Below are 19,322 nucleotides of genomic sequence, written 5' to 3'. Positions count from 1 at the left end.
TCAGCGCTCACAACAGTCAGGTGATTTTTTCATTTTTTTGGGGTTTTCCTTAATAAATAACAAAAAAGTATGACTGCGGTTTTTCTGAGAAATTATATTTGTTTTAGCCTCATTTGAAATTTACCTTTAGTCTATTTTTCAGACCTCGAATATCAAAACTAAGCAAAACAAAATATATGTGCAATTTCAAACCTTTCTAGAGGAAAAATCTTGTGATATTTTTTTTTGGTTTGTCAACTAAATCTATACCACTATTATATCTAATTTAGGTTCCATACAAATTCCAAACTAACAAGAATAATTTTTAAAAAATACTAGCGCGTTTGTAGTCTTAAGAAAAAGCATTTTTCTCGACACTAAATGAGAAGCGGTGAACTTTTTTAATCTATAACAACAGCAGCCATACCAACCCTTCCATAGGATATCACAAAATCATCTAACGGGTCGGTCACTCATAAGCCTGACTTCGGCCAAATCCCCATGCCATGTAATCCTTAAGTCGGTTAAAGGCACCGTTGATTGAACGTTACCCAATATTATAATCTCTGGTCAAACCCAACGCGCTTCTCGATTATAAAATGATTAAATTCCAAGTAAGACACTCATTTTGTTTAATACTTTGAAAACTGTCATCTATTATAATTAACTATAAATTACTTAATTTTATTCCTTTTACGTAAAAGAAGTATGGACCTCCTTTTTTTCAAATGGTAATACATACCGCTTGTTTGCTACAACAACGACATAACACAAAAAACATGATTTTACACAAATTGTAATTTACATGGATAACCAATGATAACGCAATAACGTCACAACTGCCATTTAGCGGCTAATTTTATATGTTCACTTATGTCGTACTAACAGTATAAAAATAAACACCAATATTATTATTATTTGCAAACAACTCAAAAATGACGATTTTTATTTTATGTCGTTGTTGTAGCAAACAAGCGATACTTGTTTTTAATTCCATAAATATGTAGACAACATATTTAAAAAAAAAACTAAAACTCCACGGAAAAACATTGAATCATGGATATGTTTTTCCAGTTTATTGTAGTATATATCACTTATCTCTTAAAATTTGTCTCTAATCTCTATCACTAATATCTTATCTCTAATCTCTTATCATTTATCTCTTAGCGTATCGCGAAAACGGTGATATGAAATTTCGTGTATCCAGCCCAATAACATATTCATGTTTAAAAAGCGTTTGAGTTTTTCCATTTTCATCAATCTATTCGTTTGCTATGCCTTTGCCAAGATATTACATTTGCCCTTATGATTGTCATATTTTGTATCCAGTAGCCCGTAAAGTTCATATTTAACGAAACAATGAAATGTTTTGAGATAGAAAAGCGATTTTTGATTGCTTTTGACGGGGGTCAATATCTAATGGGAAATTATTGCTGTGCTACTGTTGTAGAAACCGAACGAATTTCTACTATACATTTAAATTTTTACAAAGTCAAGTCAAATGAACAGTTTGATGAAAATTGGAAATTTAAACGGTAACATTTTTTAAACAATTGTTTGCCTATACATATTTTAAGGAATTAAAAACATATATTCCCGGTTGAAAAAACAGGTTCAAAATTCTATTACGTATAAGGGATGAGGGTAATAAAATGTCTAAGTATTCAGATGGAACACCCTGTATTGCACTAGGCACTCCTTACACGTTTTGTTCGCATTCGTATAATACTGTGGTATGTAATATTATGCGTGTACTCCATTGTAAGAGCCAAAAGTAGTCATCGAGTAACAAATAATAATATAATATTATTTTATAAAACGAAATGTAATATTGATTTTGCGTTTTACGGATTGTCGGAAGAATTCGTCGAAAATCTAATCTTAAGCAAATACAACGACAAAACTGAGTGAATTCAATATTATTATTATTATTATTGTGTTGGGTTACTTCGAACAATAAAATTGAATTGTGTACTGTCCCGATCAATTCTCGTCATATCCAAAAAAAAAAAAAAAATGTTAGGTAACGAAAAAGGCCAAAATTTTGGCGACCAAACCGACAAGTTTGGTCGCCAAATAAAATGTATTATGGAAAACAGTATGCAAACTACATACATGGTTTGAATACTGTATAAGTCGTCTATAGATAAATCATTAACGCAAGTGGTTGAATCAAATTAACTGACTATAAAATATATCGTTGCAAATCGTAAATGATGAATATGACGTCTACAAGAATTGAGTAAACACTTTAAAAATAATATGTTGGTAATGGTTCAGACAAAAGTTAAAAAAAATTAATATCAAGACAAATAAATGTCACTTTGTACAACAATCACAAATAAAAATATTGTTATATATGTCTAATTTGTCATTTGCAAGGAAAATACATTTATATTCGGTTTGAATATAATATGTCGTTATTTTTTTATTTAGAAAACTCGATGTGAATGTTTCTACAGATGAAATATTAAAATCTCAATGTACAAGAAAAACATCGTTATAATAGTAGTACTATTTATTTAAGTGATATCTGTATAGTGCAATTAAAATTATAATCTTAAACAATACACTTATTAAGTTTTTTGTTTGTAGACGATTTAGTATATTAAAAAGAATATAATATAACCTAATTTATTATAACAAGAACTCCGAATACTAGGAATACGAACATTGCTCTGTTGTTGGTATTTGTATCGGCTTAATTGTGTTTGTATTATGCTATTTACGTTTAATGACATTATACCTAACGATTATGCTTAAATAAATAAATACAATTACAAAAACTTCACTCTTCCTACCATCAGACATTTTTAAACTGAATTACTTTAAAAATTAAAATACCATAATGTTAACATGGTTATATTATTGAGCTGGGTACAAGAAATTTCATATCGACATTTTCGCGTTACACTTTCACTTCAGTTAGAAATAAGAGACAAGTGATCAGATATAAGAAACAAGAGATAAATAATAAGGAATAAGTGATGAGAGACACGTGATAAGAGTTAACATATCCTTGAATAATTTATTTTCGGCGAAGCGGAGAAAATAACTAGGTTTTTTCCCTATCAATATAATTAAAATCATCATCGTAATAGTCATAGGCATTGTCATAATTACCATCATCATCATTATAATCATTACCAAAATCATGACCACCGTCATTATATTATAAATCATGTACAATCAATATGTATTGTCGTAAGTAATAAGATACAACATATCCATGGTTCAATGTTTTTCTGTGAAGCAATTGTTATTTTCCAAAAAAATTAGCTTCATACGTTATAAATTGACCACCCTGTATTTGTTCGCCGGCCTCGTCTTTTTAGTCCTTTGTACACACTCACGTGCAACTCACATAATATCTGCCCATTTTTCCTCTCGTCCTATTTGATTTTTGGTATTCTTTCATTCGGTGGCGACACGCGAGCCTTTTGTTAACAGCCGAACAATAACGAAAGTTTCAGATAAGCTCTTTAATACCTCGTCGCCCCATCGATTTCTTAGAACACATCTTGACGAATTAACGTTTCTGGCCGATTTATTTCTCGGTATCTGTAAAAAAATAAACGGCAATAAGATTGCCGAAAACTGCCTCGTGGATGCCCCCTGCCTTTCTTTGCGAAACACTTATTAATGCCGATAAAAGATGGGAGTAAATTAAAATTTAAAAAAAAAATTGCTACCGTATTTGCACCGCACGTTTGTCGGTAAATATATTTCCAACCGAATAAAAATATCCGTTTTATTATAAGTTCGTTTTGTTTCGACAAAATAATTGGGTAAACGTTCGTACAACTTGGAAAGCTTCTAAACAATTACCGCAAGTCTAGGCAAAAAAAAAAAATGACATTTTCTCAACTTTATGGATACCAATAATGTTTTTTGGCCATCCTCACCACCGGCTGGTGTAATACTCCACTGAATGCATAAAAACTATAATACAATAAAATAATAATTAAACACTAGTAGAAATATAGTATGTGCAGAGAGAAATGAAGTTGACTTATTAAACTGTTAGCTTACATGACTGACCGACCGACCGACTAACTAACTGCACTAAGTGAGTGAGTAAGACACCCTCTATATTTATCATATTTGTGTAATCTGACCAAAAAATGTTCTAGAGAAAAATATTGTTTAATAGTACGCGGTTTACTTTAAATTACTTTTGATTGGTCATTACAAATCACAACATATTATCATCTAACCAAAGACAACATGTTTATTTCCTTTTAACAATAATAATGCGTACTTACAGTTCTACAATATAAATTATTTATTGCTTAATTCCAACAAACTCATTATCTTCCCTTCCTCTATCTACAATCTCCTTTCCCTCCCTTTACCTAAAATTCCCTCCTCTCCCTTCCATTCGCTACAGATCTCTTATCATGTGGTTCTTATTAAGTGTCATTATCACCTGTCTCTTTCAGCATTTATAATCAACTGTTTCTTATCTCGGTCGGTAAAAATATGGAGGAAATCGATGGCGCTAATTCCAGTTAGACCTCCAGCCCTAAAACATTTTCATGTAAAAACTGATACGTTCATAAACTTGTTAAAGCCTGAATAGAAATTGTTATTTTTTTTTTCTTACAAAATTTGAGGTTACAAATTGATGAACTGAATTCCGTCTTTGTTAAATATAGTTCACGATATAATTAATAAAGTCAGCTTCTCCGAAAGTCTAAGTACATAAAATATACTGGAGTATAAGTTGGACTGGACGTATTGAATTTATTACAAGAATAATATTATTATCCAACTATAAAGTGTATTATTTGTCCGCCATTCCATGTATATTACTATTCGAATAGGTACTTATAACCAAACGGCACTTGGCCACGTAGCTCTGGGCGTGGCTAGGTAATAAAATATGTATTTTCCCCCACGATAAACGCATAAGACATCCATCAAATTCCTCTGATTCAACCTTCTTATAGCTCTTAAGTAATAATTCTACCGGGTATTTTTATATTTTTTCCACGGAAGACTATTTGTTTAGTTAGATATTTTACAAAACGTTTGCCACGCAGTTGTTATGCTGAATTGTTGGTAATACATTCAAAGTAGGGTCGACTCGACAAGTATACGAGCCACCTCGTTTACACCCGAAATGTGTATTTGACCCCAATCTTTTTATTTGCATAAATGGTATTCGAAGATGAATTATTTATTAATCTTCTTATTTTCTCTCTCTCTCTCTCTCTCAGTGGTCTCTGTAATTGTTTTGAACGGTGGAAGGTCGCACGTTAGAGGATATGGAATTCCATTAACACGTGCCAATTTCAGAGTTATTTCCCATATGGATACCGACTATTATGGTAACAGGTGAACGCTGAAAGTTTCAGTTGAGCAAAATGTGTTTTTAGCTTCGATGCGGAGCTCAGAGGTACATATTATTGTTTTTATAATGATGTGTTTTTTTTTGCTGTCTGGACCCACGATAAACCATTAAATCAATTTCTTCGTGTAGCAACTCTATGAATCAGAATTCCTACCTGAAAGATACTTTATTGGGCCAAACATCCAAATGGTTCACCCCTTTCTCTTCAGTTGTAATGATTCATATGAACCTGTGACCTCCCCTGCCTCAATATTCTCCGTCCCCACTATGCCCCGACCCCACTGTACTGGCTTTTTTTATCTGTAATCTCATGGTCTAAACCAATTTAATTAATTTCTTAAGGTTTCGTAACAGCTAAAAAACCACAGTTAAAATTTGTAAAGTATTGTGACTTGACAGTTTGCTCTAACAAAGCTGATGGAACGGCATATAGACCAGCCAATATGAAACGCAGGTCGATTTTTTGCAAAGGATTTTAATGAAATTGTCAACTTGTATAAAACTTACAAAACAAGTGCCGTGGTGGTTCTGGCGTTTTATGTGGTATAATTGAATTTGAATGTGCTCGTGTCGTTGGAGAGTTGATGGAAAAACGGATAAACTATCGAGTAGCGGTAGTATTAAAACATCGGAGAGGAATTTATATGTGGTACGACTCCAGTGTCTGAGATTCAAAACGACGTTTTATGTAAGTCTGCGTGTGACAACAATAACAGCTATGGCGCACAGATGATTGAGTATCGATTTGCGGTCATAAGATATTATTATATTATCTAATACGAGCCCTTCTAATACTTTGGCGCGAGTTTGACATAATCCATTTAAGTTTTCGAAATGAAACCGCAATGATAAATCGAATTGGATCTTAGACGGGCAACGCGAATCTGGTCGTATCTTACCTAAGGAAATAATACAATATTACACAGTTTGCACACAGTTCAAATTCAAATGCACCATAAAGTGCCAAGCAAAAACGGTTGGAAACATTCAATTTATGTTAATCTAAAACAAAAGTTTATTTTCCAGAAAAATAGAGCATTATAATATCAGTTTTTCATTTTCCTCGCCGCAAATTGGTTTTAATACTAAGACCGTCTCGACGGGTGTCATATTTTGTCAACTTAACGTTATTCAAGAGTCTTTGCATAGCCAGGAAATCCCATTTGGCTACAAATAGAAAACGGGATTATTTGAAATTCAAAACCAATTCCGGATGGACACGTCGAAGCTACGATATTTGAATGGCCATTTTCAAGAAAATGCACATATTTATTTAGTTTTATCAAACAAAACTATTAAATTATTCAAATGTATTCGATGCAATCCAGGGAGGGAAAAGTATGTAGGTACAATTTGTTTTTTTTTTATTTTAATTTTATGTTACATCAATTATACTCAGACATATTCTTATATAATCAAAGAATCCTCGAAACTTTGTTACAATTATATTATAAAATAGTGTACGCATAATATTATCTTTTTGAAGATGTTTCAAGAATCATCTCTTCCCAATGTTGCTTTAGCCACTTTATCTACCAACTTTGGTGTTGGGCCTTATTGACCGGCCAAAAATGCCCAACTATACCTTAACACAAAATCTGACCTTTGTATATATATGTATATCTATATAAATATAGATATAATACATTCTATGGCATTTTTATCACAAAATATTTAGCCTAATATATTTCCAATCTTATCTAAGTATATATGTGTAAGTATAGAGTGTTGTTATATTTTCACATTCACAACATATCTCAAACGAAGGACGTTTACTGCTGGTATAGTTTTTTTTTTTTTACTGATCACTTGACACAAACGAATAATTGAGTGTAGGTTAAGACAGAGGCCGGTCGCAAAACACAATAACAGCATTGTCACCTCTTCCGACTTTCGATTCGGTGAAGACGGTAATATTATAATATGATCATCGTCGGATGAAGTTTACCACGCAAAACTGTCTTAATCTTACCGGTAAACAACCGGATGCGTTAAAACGCTATTGTAAAAAAACTCTTATTGCTTATTTCGTATCATAATATAGCACTATTTTTTTTTTTATATCATTATAATATATAATATTTAAATTTTGTTTGTACTTGTGCCTAAGAAAACCGTCAGTCACCGAGATAATGTTATATAATATATTTATACTTTTTTCGCTTTCTTATATCGCGACACGCCCTATCTCGCTCTTTCCGTGGGTTTTCCCCGGTTTTCGTGTTAATTAAGTTGTCTACTTATCTTGCGGAGTCGCCGATTAACGAAAGTTCACAACAAAAGCGGCAAAGGTGCTGATAAATATTTCACTACCGCATCCGACACGTCTTGTGTACCAACATATTATAAATATGTATATATATATATATATACACCACTCTTTGGCCGTTTAAAGTATTCACGTGTGCTTTATATTGAACTCGGAAATTATGCACGCTTGTCGGAAAACTATTCCAAAACTTTATACTGACATAAACGTTTTAGCAGAACCGTTTGCCGCCGCCCATTGTTGTGATATAATAATATTGCATAAGCCGGATCGCTGGTTTGTCTTTATCAAGCACCACAATCGGAGCTAATCGACAACGCCTATACATTTTATGTGGGTCAAGTTGGCGCACCGGCCCGTAACGCTAGGACTTATAGTCTATAGGAAAATTATGCTAAACTTTTGCGTTTGTATTTTTTGTCGATACAATGTTGACTACAAATTACCAGCACCGTAAGGAAAGTAGAAACAATTTGATCGATAACATCTCAAAATAAATAACAAAAAATATATATATATACCAGCAATGCCAAATGTCCTACGTCAAAAATGAAATTGGCCATATTTATCTTAAAAATTGATAAAAATGTGATATCGATTTTTTCCGCACCTTTAGGCAATTTGAAAAAATGGACTAGCAAAATTTACAAGTATAAAAACATATAAAATAAGATTTAGAGAGGAGAAAAAATGTACTAGCAGAATCTAGCAAATTAGTATTAATTTTTTTTTTTAAAGGATAATCTATTAGAGTAGTCAATTAGTGTGTGGTCACTGGCCAGTGTTTCTTTAAGCCGTGATATTTTTTGATTTCTCAACTTAACTAATGTGGGTATAAAATTAAAACAATAAACCATCCGCTACAAGGGCACTAGTCGATTAATTATAATAAAAAAATATCAAAAATATGTTTTCTCGTAAGGGTCGATGATTAAGCGCATATTTTTTTAATATAGGGGCTTTTGTGGATATTAAAATACAACCATGAATATAATATATTATTATTGGCCTTATCATAATTATTAACTGCCACACCATTTTTAGCGTAGTGCATTGAAAACCCGTGTATCTTATTTACAATATTATAATATGATATTAACTAAACATTTTTTTTTTTAATTTAACGTATAATTTACAAAATTCAAGAATGTGTATTTTTATCACATACCCGATTGAACCGTGACTTCGCGAATACTTTGTGACAGACTTTGATTTAGGAAAATATTTTTTCAACATGAATGATTTTAACTTGTATAGATTTTGACTGTTTACAATTCTATGACAACTCATCGAGTCTCATCCAACGAATATGGTCGTATAATATGCCTGTAGGATACCTACTGAAAAACCGCCCGAAGCGATTAACCTCTCCCTATTCTTTCTGTATAGTGCATATAAAGAAACATATATATATATATTCTTTTTTATGTACGTCTTCCTTTTCACGTCCTTTTCGCTGCCGCACAAAAGCAATAACTCTTTTTGAAAAAGAACCGACCGAAAATATGGCTACACACACACAAACATACAGGGTGATCCGTTTGATGTAAGACACTCATTTTTACATATTTTGCTATATTTTTCAATCCACTATCATTTTTTATCAGTAAACATTTTTGTAAGTATTGAAAAATAAACTATGAGTAAGTTAGTGCCTTAATCAGATAGATCACCCTGTATATGTATGTATGTGTGGTACACGCATTGAATTTCGGTATTTTCCGAGCGATAAATAGGATGACAAACAAAACGGCGGCGGAATAAGATCAATGGTTTCCTCTCGACAAAAAAAAAAAACGAACGGTAGGCAACACCTAAAGCCTCGAGATTCGGCCGTGGGATCATGTAAGGTTAATTTTTATACTTATAGCGTTTTTTACAATATGATATTACTTGGTTATTTTTCTCCTTTCGGATGACGAACTCTCCTTGGATCGGTGGATGCCTAAAGGAAAGCGGTAGCAACATATACAGCGCATTATGAGTGTGCGCGATATTATATTCATTGTGTGTGACGGATAATCCATTTTCTTTGACCCGTTATAGGTTGGCCAATACCGTTATAATATTCCAAGTGTACATTATAATAATAATATACTCACCGGCGGCGAAGTAAGTGTCCTGACAGCCTCGCTGAGATGCTTCAAATTCAAAGGCCGTTGTTCCGTCAACGCGATGCTCGGCCTGGGCGCGGCGGGTGCGGACTTGGAGCTAAACGGGCAAAACATTTTTGCCGAATTTCTCGAACACAGCTGTACCTGTCGACACACAACAGACGACGGTCACGATCATAATGTTGCTATTGAAAAACACAATTTCTACAAAAAAAAAAAAAAAAAACGGATGCGCCAGGAAGGAAATGGCCAGAACTAAGACGGGGGACATATCCGGCAAAAGGAGTTTGGCTTTAGCCAGTAAGGCATTTGTTTGTGCGTCAGTCCTGTCGTGTATCAATTATTCTCAATGCATACCACGGTTGCCCGACGGCCTACGACAATACTCTCAATTCACTTGTGTGAAGTTATGTGAAGTTAATATAAAGTTGAAAATGTTGTCCGCTTGGAACGCTAGTCCGCTACTGGAGAGGTCACTTTATCACAAGCGGTTGGGCAACTATATTTTCTTAAACCGTGATTCTTATTTTACATGTCTTCAGTCCGTGTGCAGTGCACGTTTCTTTCTAATCTCATCTCGACGTGTGTGCAGTATTGTAATACAACACACAATAATCTCTGATCAACTCATAACAACTGCAGTCTTATTGTACCTCATTGACAGCTCAATCATTCTAACGAGTAATAGCGCGCAACATTCTGTACAGATAGCTGGGACTTTGTGTAAATTAATAATATTGTCCAGAAGATATTATATGCTCATTCATTGTGTTTTTGTAACGTAGCTTTGAGCGACCCCATAAGCTTGGTGAATCAAATCTGTTGGTACAATAAAGTTAAATGAAAAAATCACTAAATTTTTTTTTTTTTACGGCCCGCATAGTGGCAAGAACACTGAATAATTTCTACCGCCTAATGAAAAACGACCACCAACGCTGTATAATATTAGATTTTTGGTAAAGTCGTTAAAAAATATGCGCTAAAGCTTTAAGCCGGCCACCGGTTGTTGTGCCATGATGTGCACTACCGGCAAAGCCGAATCTTATCTGGTGACTGCTCGAGGTCAGACGTAACGTTTAAGTATCGGATTTAAGAAAATAACGCATTTAACCTTATTTCGCAGCAATCCTTTTAATGACGTCGCCGGCACAAATATAATACCTACCGGCGCAGCTGGCCTGACACATTTAATCTCATATTTTTCATATAATCCCGTACAATACAATATATTATTATTATATCAAGATGTGAATGCAATATTATGTGTGCAAGAGACACCCGGATAGTTTTATTCACGAATGAGCTACAACAACAAAAAACACGGAGAAAAAATAATTCGTTATTAATAAAATACTTAACCAATTTGAGACTTGAATGTAGAAATCATACTGACTACCTACATATAAAATTAATTTAAAAATATTTTTTTTTTTGTTCAATTAACGGTTGTTGAAGAAAAAACAAGACCGATATGTTATTTATCTTAATAACACAATGAACGGTTCTCACTGTAGAAAAAATCAAATGTTAAGTGCAAAAAAATAATTTTTTATAAAAATCCCGAGGCAACCAATTGAGAATAATCGATGATTTGAAAAGACAATAAACTATTTTAATAAAAACAAATGCTCTCTAAAGATAATTCGTTCAAAGTACACATACACTTATTTTTAATTTTACAGGCAATCCATGAAGATGTTAAATTATATCCCTTTTAAAATGTATATGGTTTTAAAAAAAAATTGCACAAAGCAAACATTATAAACCTATCCGTTAGGTACCCTTCTGTAAAATATTTTTTTTAAGTACCAAAACAAAAACATTGTGCTTATCCGACATGTTTTTTCAACCTCCTATTATGCGAGCGTGATGCTTTGTTTTAACCGCATTGTATGAACATATTATTTATATACAATAATCAGTTTACGGCAACGTGGAAAAACAAAAACATATATATTTACATAATGCCTAAGCCTTAACGTATAGCTGTGCAACTGTACAGGCTAAAGAGATTGGAATTTTATTATTTTAAATATGTTTAAGCGTTTATTACAATTTGTCGATTAATGATTTTATTTCATAGCGGATTTTTACAGCATTTGATAATTACAATGTTTTCTATTTTTTTTTTATGTGAATTTTTTTTTTTTATAATATTATATAACATATTTTATTATTTTTCATTGTGTTCCAAGCCAGATTTTTCGGTACAAAACACTCTTAGTTAGTCATGGAGAATTTCCTAAAGACTTATGGTAAATATTCAGAAACTTTAGGATACCCGTCACCTTATTGTGATCATTGAAATCATTGGAAGGTGTATAACATGGTAATTTTGGAGAGTGTTTGCCACTTTTACCTATATCGGTATTCAAGATCGATTTCCGTTTTCCCAGTCTAACTTCGTTCAGGGTCTCACCCACCTTGTTGGCTCCTATCAAGAAATTCTATTTAGCTTATTTCAGTGGTATGTACTACAGTAAAAATATCCACGATTCAATGGTTTTCCATGGAATGGAAGAAACTAACTAGTTGTTAACGTTTTTCATTTATCTGTTGCCCTGTCAAATGCTGTTGTATACACCTTTAGCTAGGAGCTGTAGGTAACTAACCGAATCTACTGAAAATTCTTCTGGTGCCCTTCAATGTCCCCGCGTATGTTGAGTATAACGTGTACAGTTTCATTACATGAAACGGAAGGTAAAATACCTGATGACATTCAAACCGAAACCAGTCGACTATTTGATCCGATTCACTAAGCAACAGAAACTGTCATCATAAAATTGTGTACACTACGCTGTTGGCGTAACATCTTCCAACACTTGTGGAATCGATTTTATGACACAATACTGTTTGGCGCCTACGACTTGTGGCCGTATCAGATTTCAATATGACGGGGCGGTTCACGTCGCGTCACACGTTACACAACGTATGAATTTTCATTATAATTAGTTACTCGGTGACTTTCAAAAAAAAAATATATATATATAATATTACAGGCCCGCAAATCGATGACAAAGCTGCGAGGACAGGGTACGCAGGAAAAACTCTTTCGTGATTAGTTTAGCGTGATCCTGTGCATTCTGAACGCCCTATGATAATTTGTTATCTTCTGTTAGCGGTGCTGGTATTATATAACCACGGTAACTGCACGATAATTAACTTGCCCGTAACGACCACTCGACGACGAAGATTATTAAACCGCTATCGATTATAGACTAAAGTGCGGACATGTTAATTTCCATATTTTCCATCCATAGCTGCAGCTGACTTATGGAAATGTGGTCAAGGTTCGTGGTGATAATTTCAGTGACCTACAGTTTTCAAACAAACTGTCGGACACGGCTCGGTTTTTTAAGCCAATATTAAGATAATATTCAAATTCCACGCCGAGCTGTATTTGGAAAGATTTCACTATCTCGATTGACCTATTGAACAAAATACTCGAGATTATACTTTTACTTTAAAAGGATTCGACCGCCTTTCGTAACAATGTTTACTATCAAATAATGTGGCATTATTAGATGATCTTAATGACAAATAGGGTTGGATTTAATTACTAACCGCTTATTTATTTTAATATGTATATGTTATTGGGTTACACTTTCACTTTTAGTTACAGATAAGAGACAAAATATAAGTGATAAGAGATGACCTGACCATAATTAAATGTTTTTCCGTGGAGTGGAGAAAATAACTAGGTTTTTTTTTTGGGGGGGGGGGGTCCTCGAGAAATTATGTATGTTAATAATATTATATTACTTTGGTAAAACGATATAATAATATGGTAGTTTCGCGGTGGTTAATCGATTATTTAAACGGCCTAGCACCGATAGGCTGCTCTTGGTAGTGTAATTTGTATGATTTATGTATGAGGACGGTGGACCACGGCTAAGTACTAACACATGCGAGCACAACGCAGCCGAAACGAATAATTAACGGTAATAATTATTTGAAATTAAATTTCGGTACCATGTTGGGGAAGCAAAAAAAATGCCATCGTTTGTCGGGGACAATTATTATTTATTAATCGTGACATTAGGGCAGTGTAAACACACCGCAACATTTATTTAACTATATGGTTGACCCGGTAAATCTTTTGCAAATATATATATACAGACTACCGATTCAATCCTTTTCCCATGTCTCCCCTAGCGTTTCGATAAGTTAACAATGAGCCTACCGTTAAAGTACAGGACAAAATCATCCATTTGTCTTACTAGAAGTAATTTTTAAAAACAAAATTATATTCACATTGAATAACAATTATCTGATTCAATGCTACTCATTCGATTTGTTAACTAACTTTCTAACGGTATAAATTGTATAATAATATTCGTACATTTAGTACTTATTTTTATCTGCGCGCACTTCCCAACCCATCCTAACTTTTAAACTATTATAACTATAAAAATTGTTGTTCAAACCTGGTTACCAACCAGTCAAAATTGTTAGTACATTATTCTCAGTATAAAAATGTAATATAATATTTACGTTACCATTTAGGTTTTAAAAACTGATATAAAATGATACAATTAGTTTTAGAGGGGGCTAAAAACAAATAATAATTACAATTATTATACAATTGATCACATTGTATAAAAACACTATGAAAAAAAAAATTAAATCATTATTACATCCTATGAGGTATTGAGTGGTTCACAATAAAATAATCACCCTGTATTGTATTTTAGAATTTTCCAATATGATTTTCAAATAATAGGATTTAAAACTAATCGCTACCTATTAGATGGTCATAGGGGGGAAATATAGTATATTGAAAGCGTACCGTGTATATAATAATGTTATAATATTGCTTTGCAATTAGCTGTCCCTTTGTAATTTGACTTCAGCTTATTGCAAAACTCTGATTAGATTTTGTACCACTTTACAAAAACCGTTTAAAATTATCGATCACCGGAAAAACAATGTTCATAGTTAACGGCTATTGATCACCGACTTAGATGAATAACTTCTGTGTTGTGTGTTTAAACGGTTAAGTTGTTTTTTATTATCAAGAGAAAACGTCCATGTCGGTTAATTATGATTTAATGGCCGAGAAACTTAGTGATAAAAGTTGGGCAACCATAATAACCGACTTAAAAACTTATTACTTGATATTCAAAAATTATTGCGTTGTTCATAAGACACACTAATGTCCTAATTTCATATTAATTGTCGGCATAATGAGAAACTTGGCCAAAGGGCGCGAGAATATCGACTCATCCCAAATAACAACAGACCTTAGTACCGACAAGTTTTTTAATTAATTTAACCGAGTCTTGGTAACTTTTTGTTGCAAAATATAATATACATTAAGAATCGCGTGATGCTTGTTCATCTCTTGAGTATCGTTACTTTTTTTTAAGGTTTTTAGTTTTTGAATGGCAGGCTTACCTAACGTTTAGCAGAAGAGACTTTAACTAAACACTTTTTTTTATTCCACTTCATGTTTTGTTTGCATTATTATTTATTTATCAAAGATAAAAAAAAACCTTAACGCAAACTAAAACATAGTGATTGTAGACAACTATATAAACGTATAAATAAAATAATCAGTATAAATGGAATAGATGTATACATTTTACTGGCCAATAAAACCTTTCGGTTTCCTATTTGACCTTTATGTCTTTTACCCAACAGATTCATATAGTTACTCACAAAAATGACTGATGAAAAAAATCACCCACCACGAAAACCATAAATTTTCACAAAATATTTTTCAGTTTTTCTAAAGGTTTTAATGTCAGCTACTTCTTATAAATTGATATTTATTTTATAACACTCACCTACGTCAATGATCGTAATTCAGTTACAACCAACCCTTAGAGCTTTGCCCAGTACAAGGATCGATATGGGCGCTAAATAACGTTTAAACATTGTGTGTGAAAGGGGTCAACTAGTTTTTATAAAACTGTTAGTGTTGTGTAAATACATATTTAGTAAAAACTATTTATAACTGTTTAAGTTATATGATTAATCTATTGACTTTCTATCGTTATATTCTGATTTGTTCTATTCTCGTTTTATTCAAGACATAACTAAACGTTTACTCAGAATTAATCACTTTAGTCCAATGAAATATGCTAAGTAATAATAATTGTACAATAATATTTTTTTTTAATTTTTATTATGCTCTTCCCTGAAAACCGTTTAGTTTTTTTCACCATTTTTTTTTTTTTTTTGGAGGGGAAATATATTGTTTCGTTTTAAAATGTCGAACATTACCTCTGATCAATAAAATAAACTTGATAATTATTCTTAAGGGGAATAGCAAAGGCTATACTTGGTTAAAGGAATGATATTTGACTAAAATTGATCTAGAAGACATTTTAAATAATATGCCAACTAATTTTTAGGTAATATATATATATATATACTAAGTAGATTTATTTTAAAAAAAAAACTATAAAAAAGTAAAAATAAAAACGATCATAATACAATTTAAAAAATAAAAAAAAGGCCTTTAAGCCATTTTAATAGTAAACAAGAAAGTAATATCGCGTTTTAGTCTTTATTTTCATAAAATTGACGCTCTCCGTTCCCCTCGAGTCAATTTTATCTTATTAATTCAGGTAACTCGATCATCTTTCGACTACTAAGAACGGTTTATTCACTGATATCCGATTTATAGTTGTTTACGTGATGCATATAATTAAACCACATTGTTTAATTTTCTTAATATACCAGCACATGGAAACGTTCTATTAGACGGTTATGATTTTACATTATTAATTGATATCCATATCTAAACGTATGTCGGCTATGTATCATAAATTCCGTTTATTATAAAACACCTGTTTTTATCTCATCCTACTCCATTTTATTCCATTAGACGCGACTTATCTATAATCAATCATAACAGCCGATTACAAATACAAAAGTCTCTTTGTTTTTAATATTTTTTCTAAGCAAAACAGGTGTTCTGCTCCCAATGCTAATCTGCGAATCCAATATGAAGGATATTTTGCTTTAGCCTAATTATTCTCCAGCCGTTTTTCTCGAACGCTTTCCTACGGTATTTTTTTTTTTTTTGTTTAAGAATAACAAGCGCAGTATGAACTATTAACCAGTGCAATAAGAAGTGGGACCGACAAAGCAAAGTCGAGGGAACTGTTGCTAGCTTACTAGAAGTATCTATATAGATGATTATATTGTTCGTAGCTCTACTTTTACACAGTGTCCACAGCAAAACGTCAAATTAATGAAACAAACAAAAATCAAATAAACTAAATGTAAATAATTCACATACAGAGATGTGCAGTACCTATTCGAATAAACCGTTATCTGAATAATAATCTGATAACAAAATTATTCAAGTAAGAGTTATTCGAACCATTTTTTATTCGAATTATTTCAAACATAATTATTATTATTAATTATTCGCGTAATTTTCAAACATATCAAACAGTTTGTACAATATAGTATATGATAAATTTAAAAAGTATACAAAACTAGTTTATATTGAAAAAACAATATTTATTCGAATAAGAATTTATACAACTCTGATAAGATCCATAATTTATCGAATAGACCAGCGGACCATATTATTTTTTATTTTCAAAGAATAATAATTATTCTGTTCGTGAAAATACCCATCGGTTGTTCAGGCTTTGCACGATGTTAATGACTCGGTCTGATATTTTTGCTCGACATGAGTTTATAATGAAATTCTCTCTCGTGTGAGTACGGACAAAAACGATATACATTTTATTCATTTGACACAGACTTATGTACACCGAGAATAAAACAAATAGCATCGGGTAACTGTTCGAGTTTCACAAAAACGCGAAGATCCACCGCAAGCCTTTTATATAATGATTCATAATATTTTCCTATACTATTCTGTTATCATACAAAATATAAACAATCATACTTATGAAAAATCCCGAGTGATCCGTGTTAAATATCCGCTTTGCGCTCTTTGTGCGACCAATTAAAGATGTAAAATAGTAGTGAAAAGTACTGTAAGACGTCCAGCGAATAAATAAAATATATTTTTTCTCAATTTAAAATAACAGCGCTCGATAATTAAAAAAAAAAAAAATTATAGAATTACTTCCAAATTAGTGAGGAATACTCTGTAGATAGGCCAAAACAATCGTTAAAAATGTCTTCCCCTAGAATGGGTAGACGTTTTATTTCACTTATCCTTTTCGAGCACAGTTTGAAGACTTAAGGTCTGAAAATTTGAATATAGGTAGATGTAGAGTTTATTTTTATTAAGGAAAATCCTCCCACAAAAAAAAGAGAAAATTATACTTTGACCGTATTACATTTTTATTTTAATAAGCTACTATGTGTGAAGTGTGAACCATCATCCGAAAAGGAACCCGAAAAATGTTTTTATTATTATGTCCATATGTCTATCGGTAACAATGGCAAAGGTGTATTATTAGAAAAGATCGACACTTAACAAATAAAAAATTATTCAAATACATTTTTTTTCGAATAAAACATTTTTTGAATAATTATTTAGAAAAATGACAAATCACTCAAATAATTGTTTTTGAAATTTTCCAATCATTTTTTCAATTTATTTGAATAAAAATGAATTAGAATAAAAAAATATGTTTTCCTATAAATGCTGGTTTTATATATTTTGTAAATGTATATATTATGATATTTATGTTTTAAAAAATGATCACTTAAAAAAGCACTATTTACATTGTATGTCAAAATAATTTTTTAACTAGGTATATTGGTTTAAATTTTACTTGGAGTTTTTCATTCAATTTATTCTAAAACCGTTATTCGAATAACTATTATGCAACTACTTTTAACTATTATTCGTTATTCAAATAATTGAATTTGAAATTATTCGAATAAACTATTATTCCAATAGTTATTTTGTAAATGATTCTAATCAAAATGTTGTTTTCTATGTACAAATATGTTTATACGAAATAATGTTTTAAAAAAAAACAAATTTTAAAAAGCTCTCACAAACTATTAAAATAATACATAATTGAAATAATTTAATTTAAAATAATTATTTAAATAACTTTTCGTCCGAATAATTTATTTTGAAATTATTCGAATAAAATATTAATCAAACAATTTAAAATTATTCGAATAAAAAATTATTTGAATAATTGATTTTGAAATTATTCGAATAACTTATACTTGAATAATGTGTTATCTAGATGATTATTTAGATATCGTTTTATTCGAATGATGCAAAACTCTGATCATACGATCCGCCCTTGTACTAAAAATGTACAATTTTGATTATACATATTTGCGTTTACAATAATTATTCAGTACATCTTCTTATGTAATCTATAGGTTCGTTTTATTCTAAAAATAATTTCAAAACTGTCAGTAATACAAATTCCTGAAAAGCCCATGACCTCACCTGTTCCCAATTTGCTCTGGCCGCACTATACCATAGAAAATTGGCCCAAATTGTTTTCCCTCGTCAACCGAAAAGCTGTTTGTAAAACATTCGGGACAAACGATTCGGATTAAAATATAATACATTTTTTTCGAGGGGTTATTTTTGGACCCCAAAACACAACATTGTGCGATTGCAACCAACCGTACAGGGTACTAATATACGACCGCGGGGGTGTAAACCCATTGACGCCACAGGTGCATAATT

At 31.8% G+C, this 19,322-nt stretch overlaps 2 protein-coding genes across 2 annotated transcripts in view; one reads left to right on the top strand and one right to left on the bottom strand.

Moving 5' to 3' along the window:
* The window catches only part of LOC126845725 (uncharacterized), a 149,900-nt gene that overhangs the window by 80,381 nt on the left and 50,197 nt on the right, over nucleotides 1-19,322 (top strand). The window lies entirely within an intron of this gene.
* Nucleotides 1-19,322, bottom strand: part of LOC126845627 (head-specific guanylate cyclase) — a 167,097-nt gene that overhangs the window by 145,609 nt on the left and 2,166 nt on the right. The window contains exon 2 of the mRNA XM_050584406.1: nucleotides 9,707-9,862. Within this exon, the coding sequence (XP_050440363.1) occupies nucleotides 9,707-9,832 (126 nt within the window). The 5' untranslated portion in view covers nucleotides 9,833-9,862. The remainder of the gene's footprint in view (nucleotides 1-9,706; nucleotides 9,863-19,322) is intronic.

The sequence above is a fragment of the Adelges cooleyi genome, unplaced genomic scaffold, assembly GCF_023614345.1.
Source record: "Adelges cooleyi isolate 19-005CV unplaced genomic scaffold, UGA_ACOO_1.1 ACOO_flye_CR_arks_rails_tigmint_CR_PRNA_108, whole genome shotgun sequence".
NCBI classification, from domain to species: domain Eukaryota; kingdom Metazoa; phylum Arthropoda; class Insecta; order Hemiptera; family Adelgidae; genus Adelges; species Adelges cooleyi.
The sequence above is the reverse complement of the archived record's forward strand: the minus strand, read 5'-3'. Positions and strand labels throughout refer to the sequence as shown.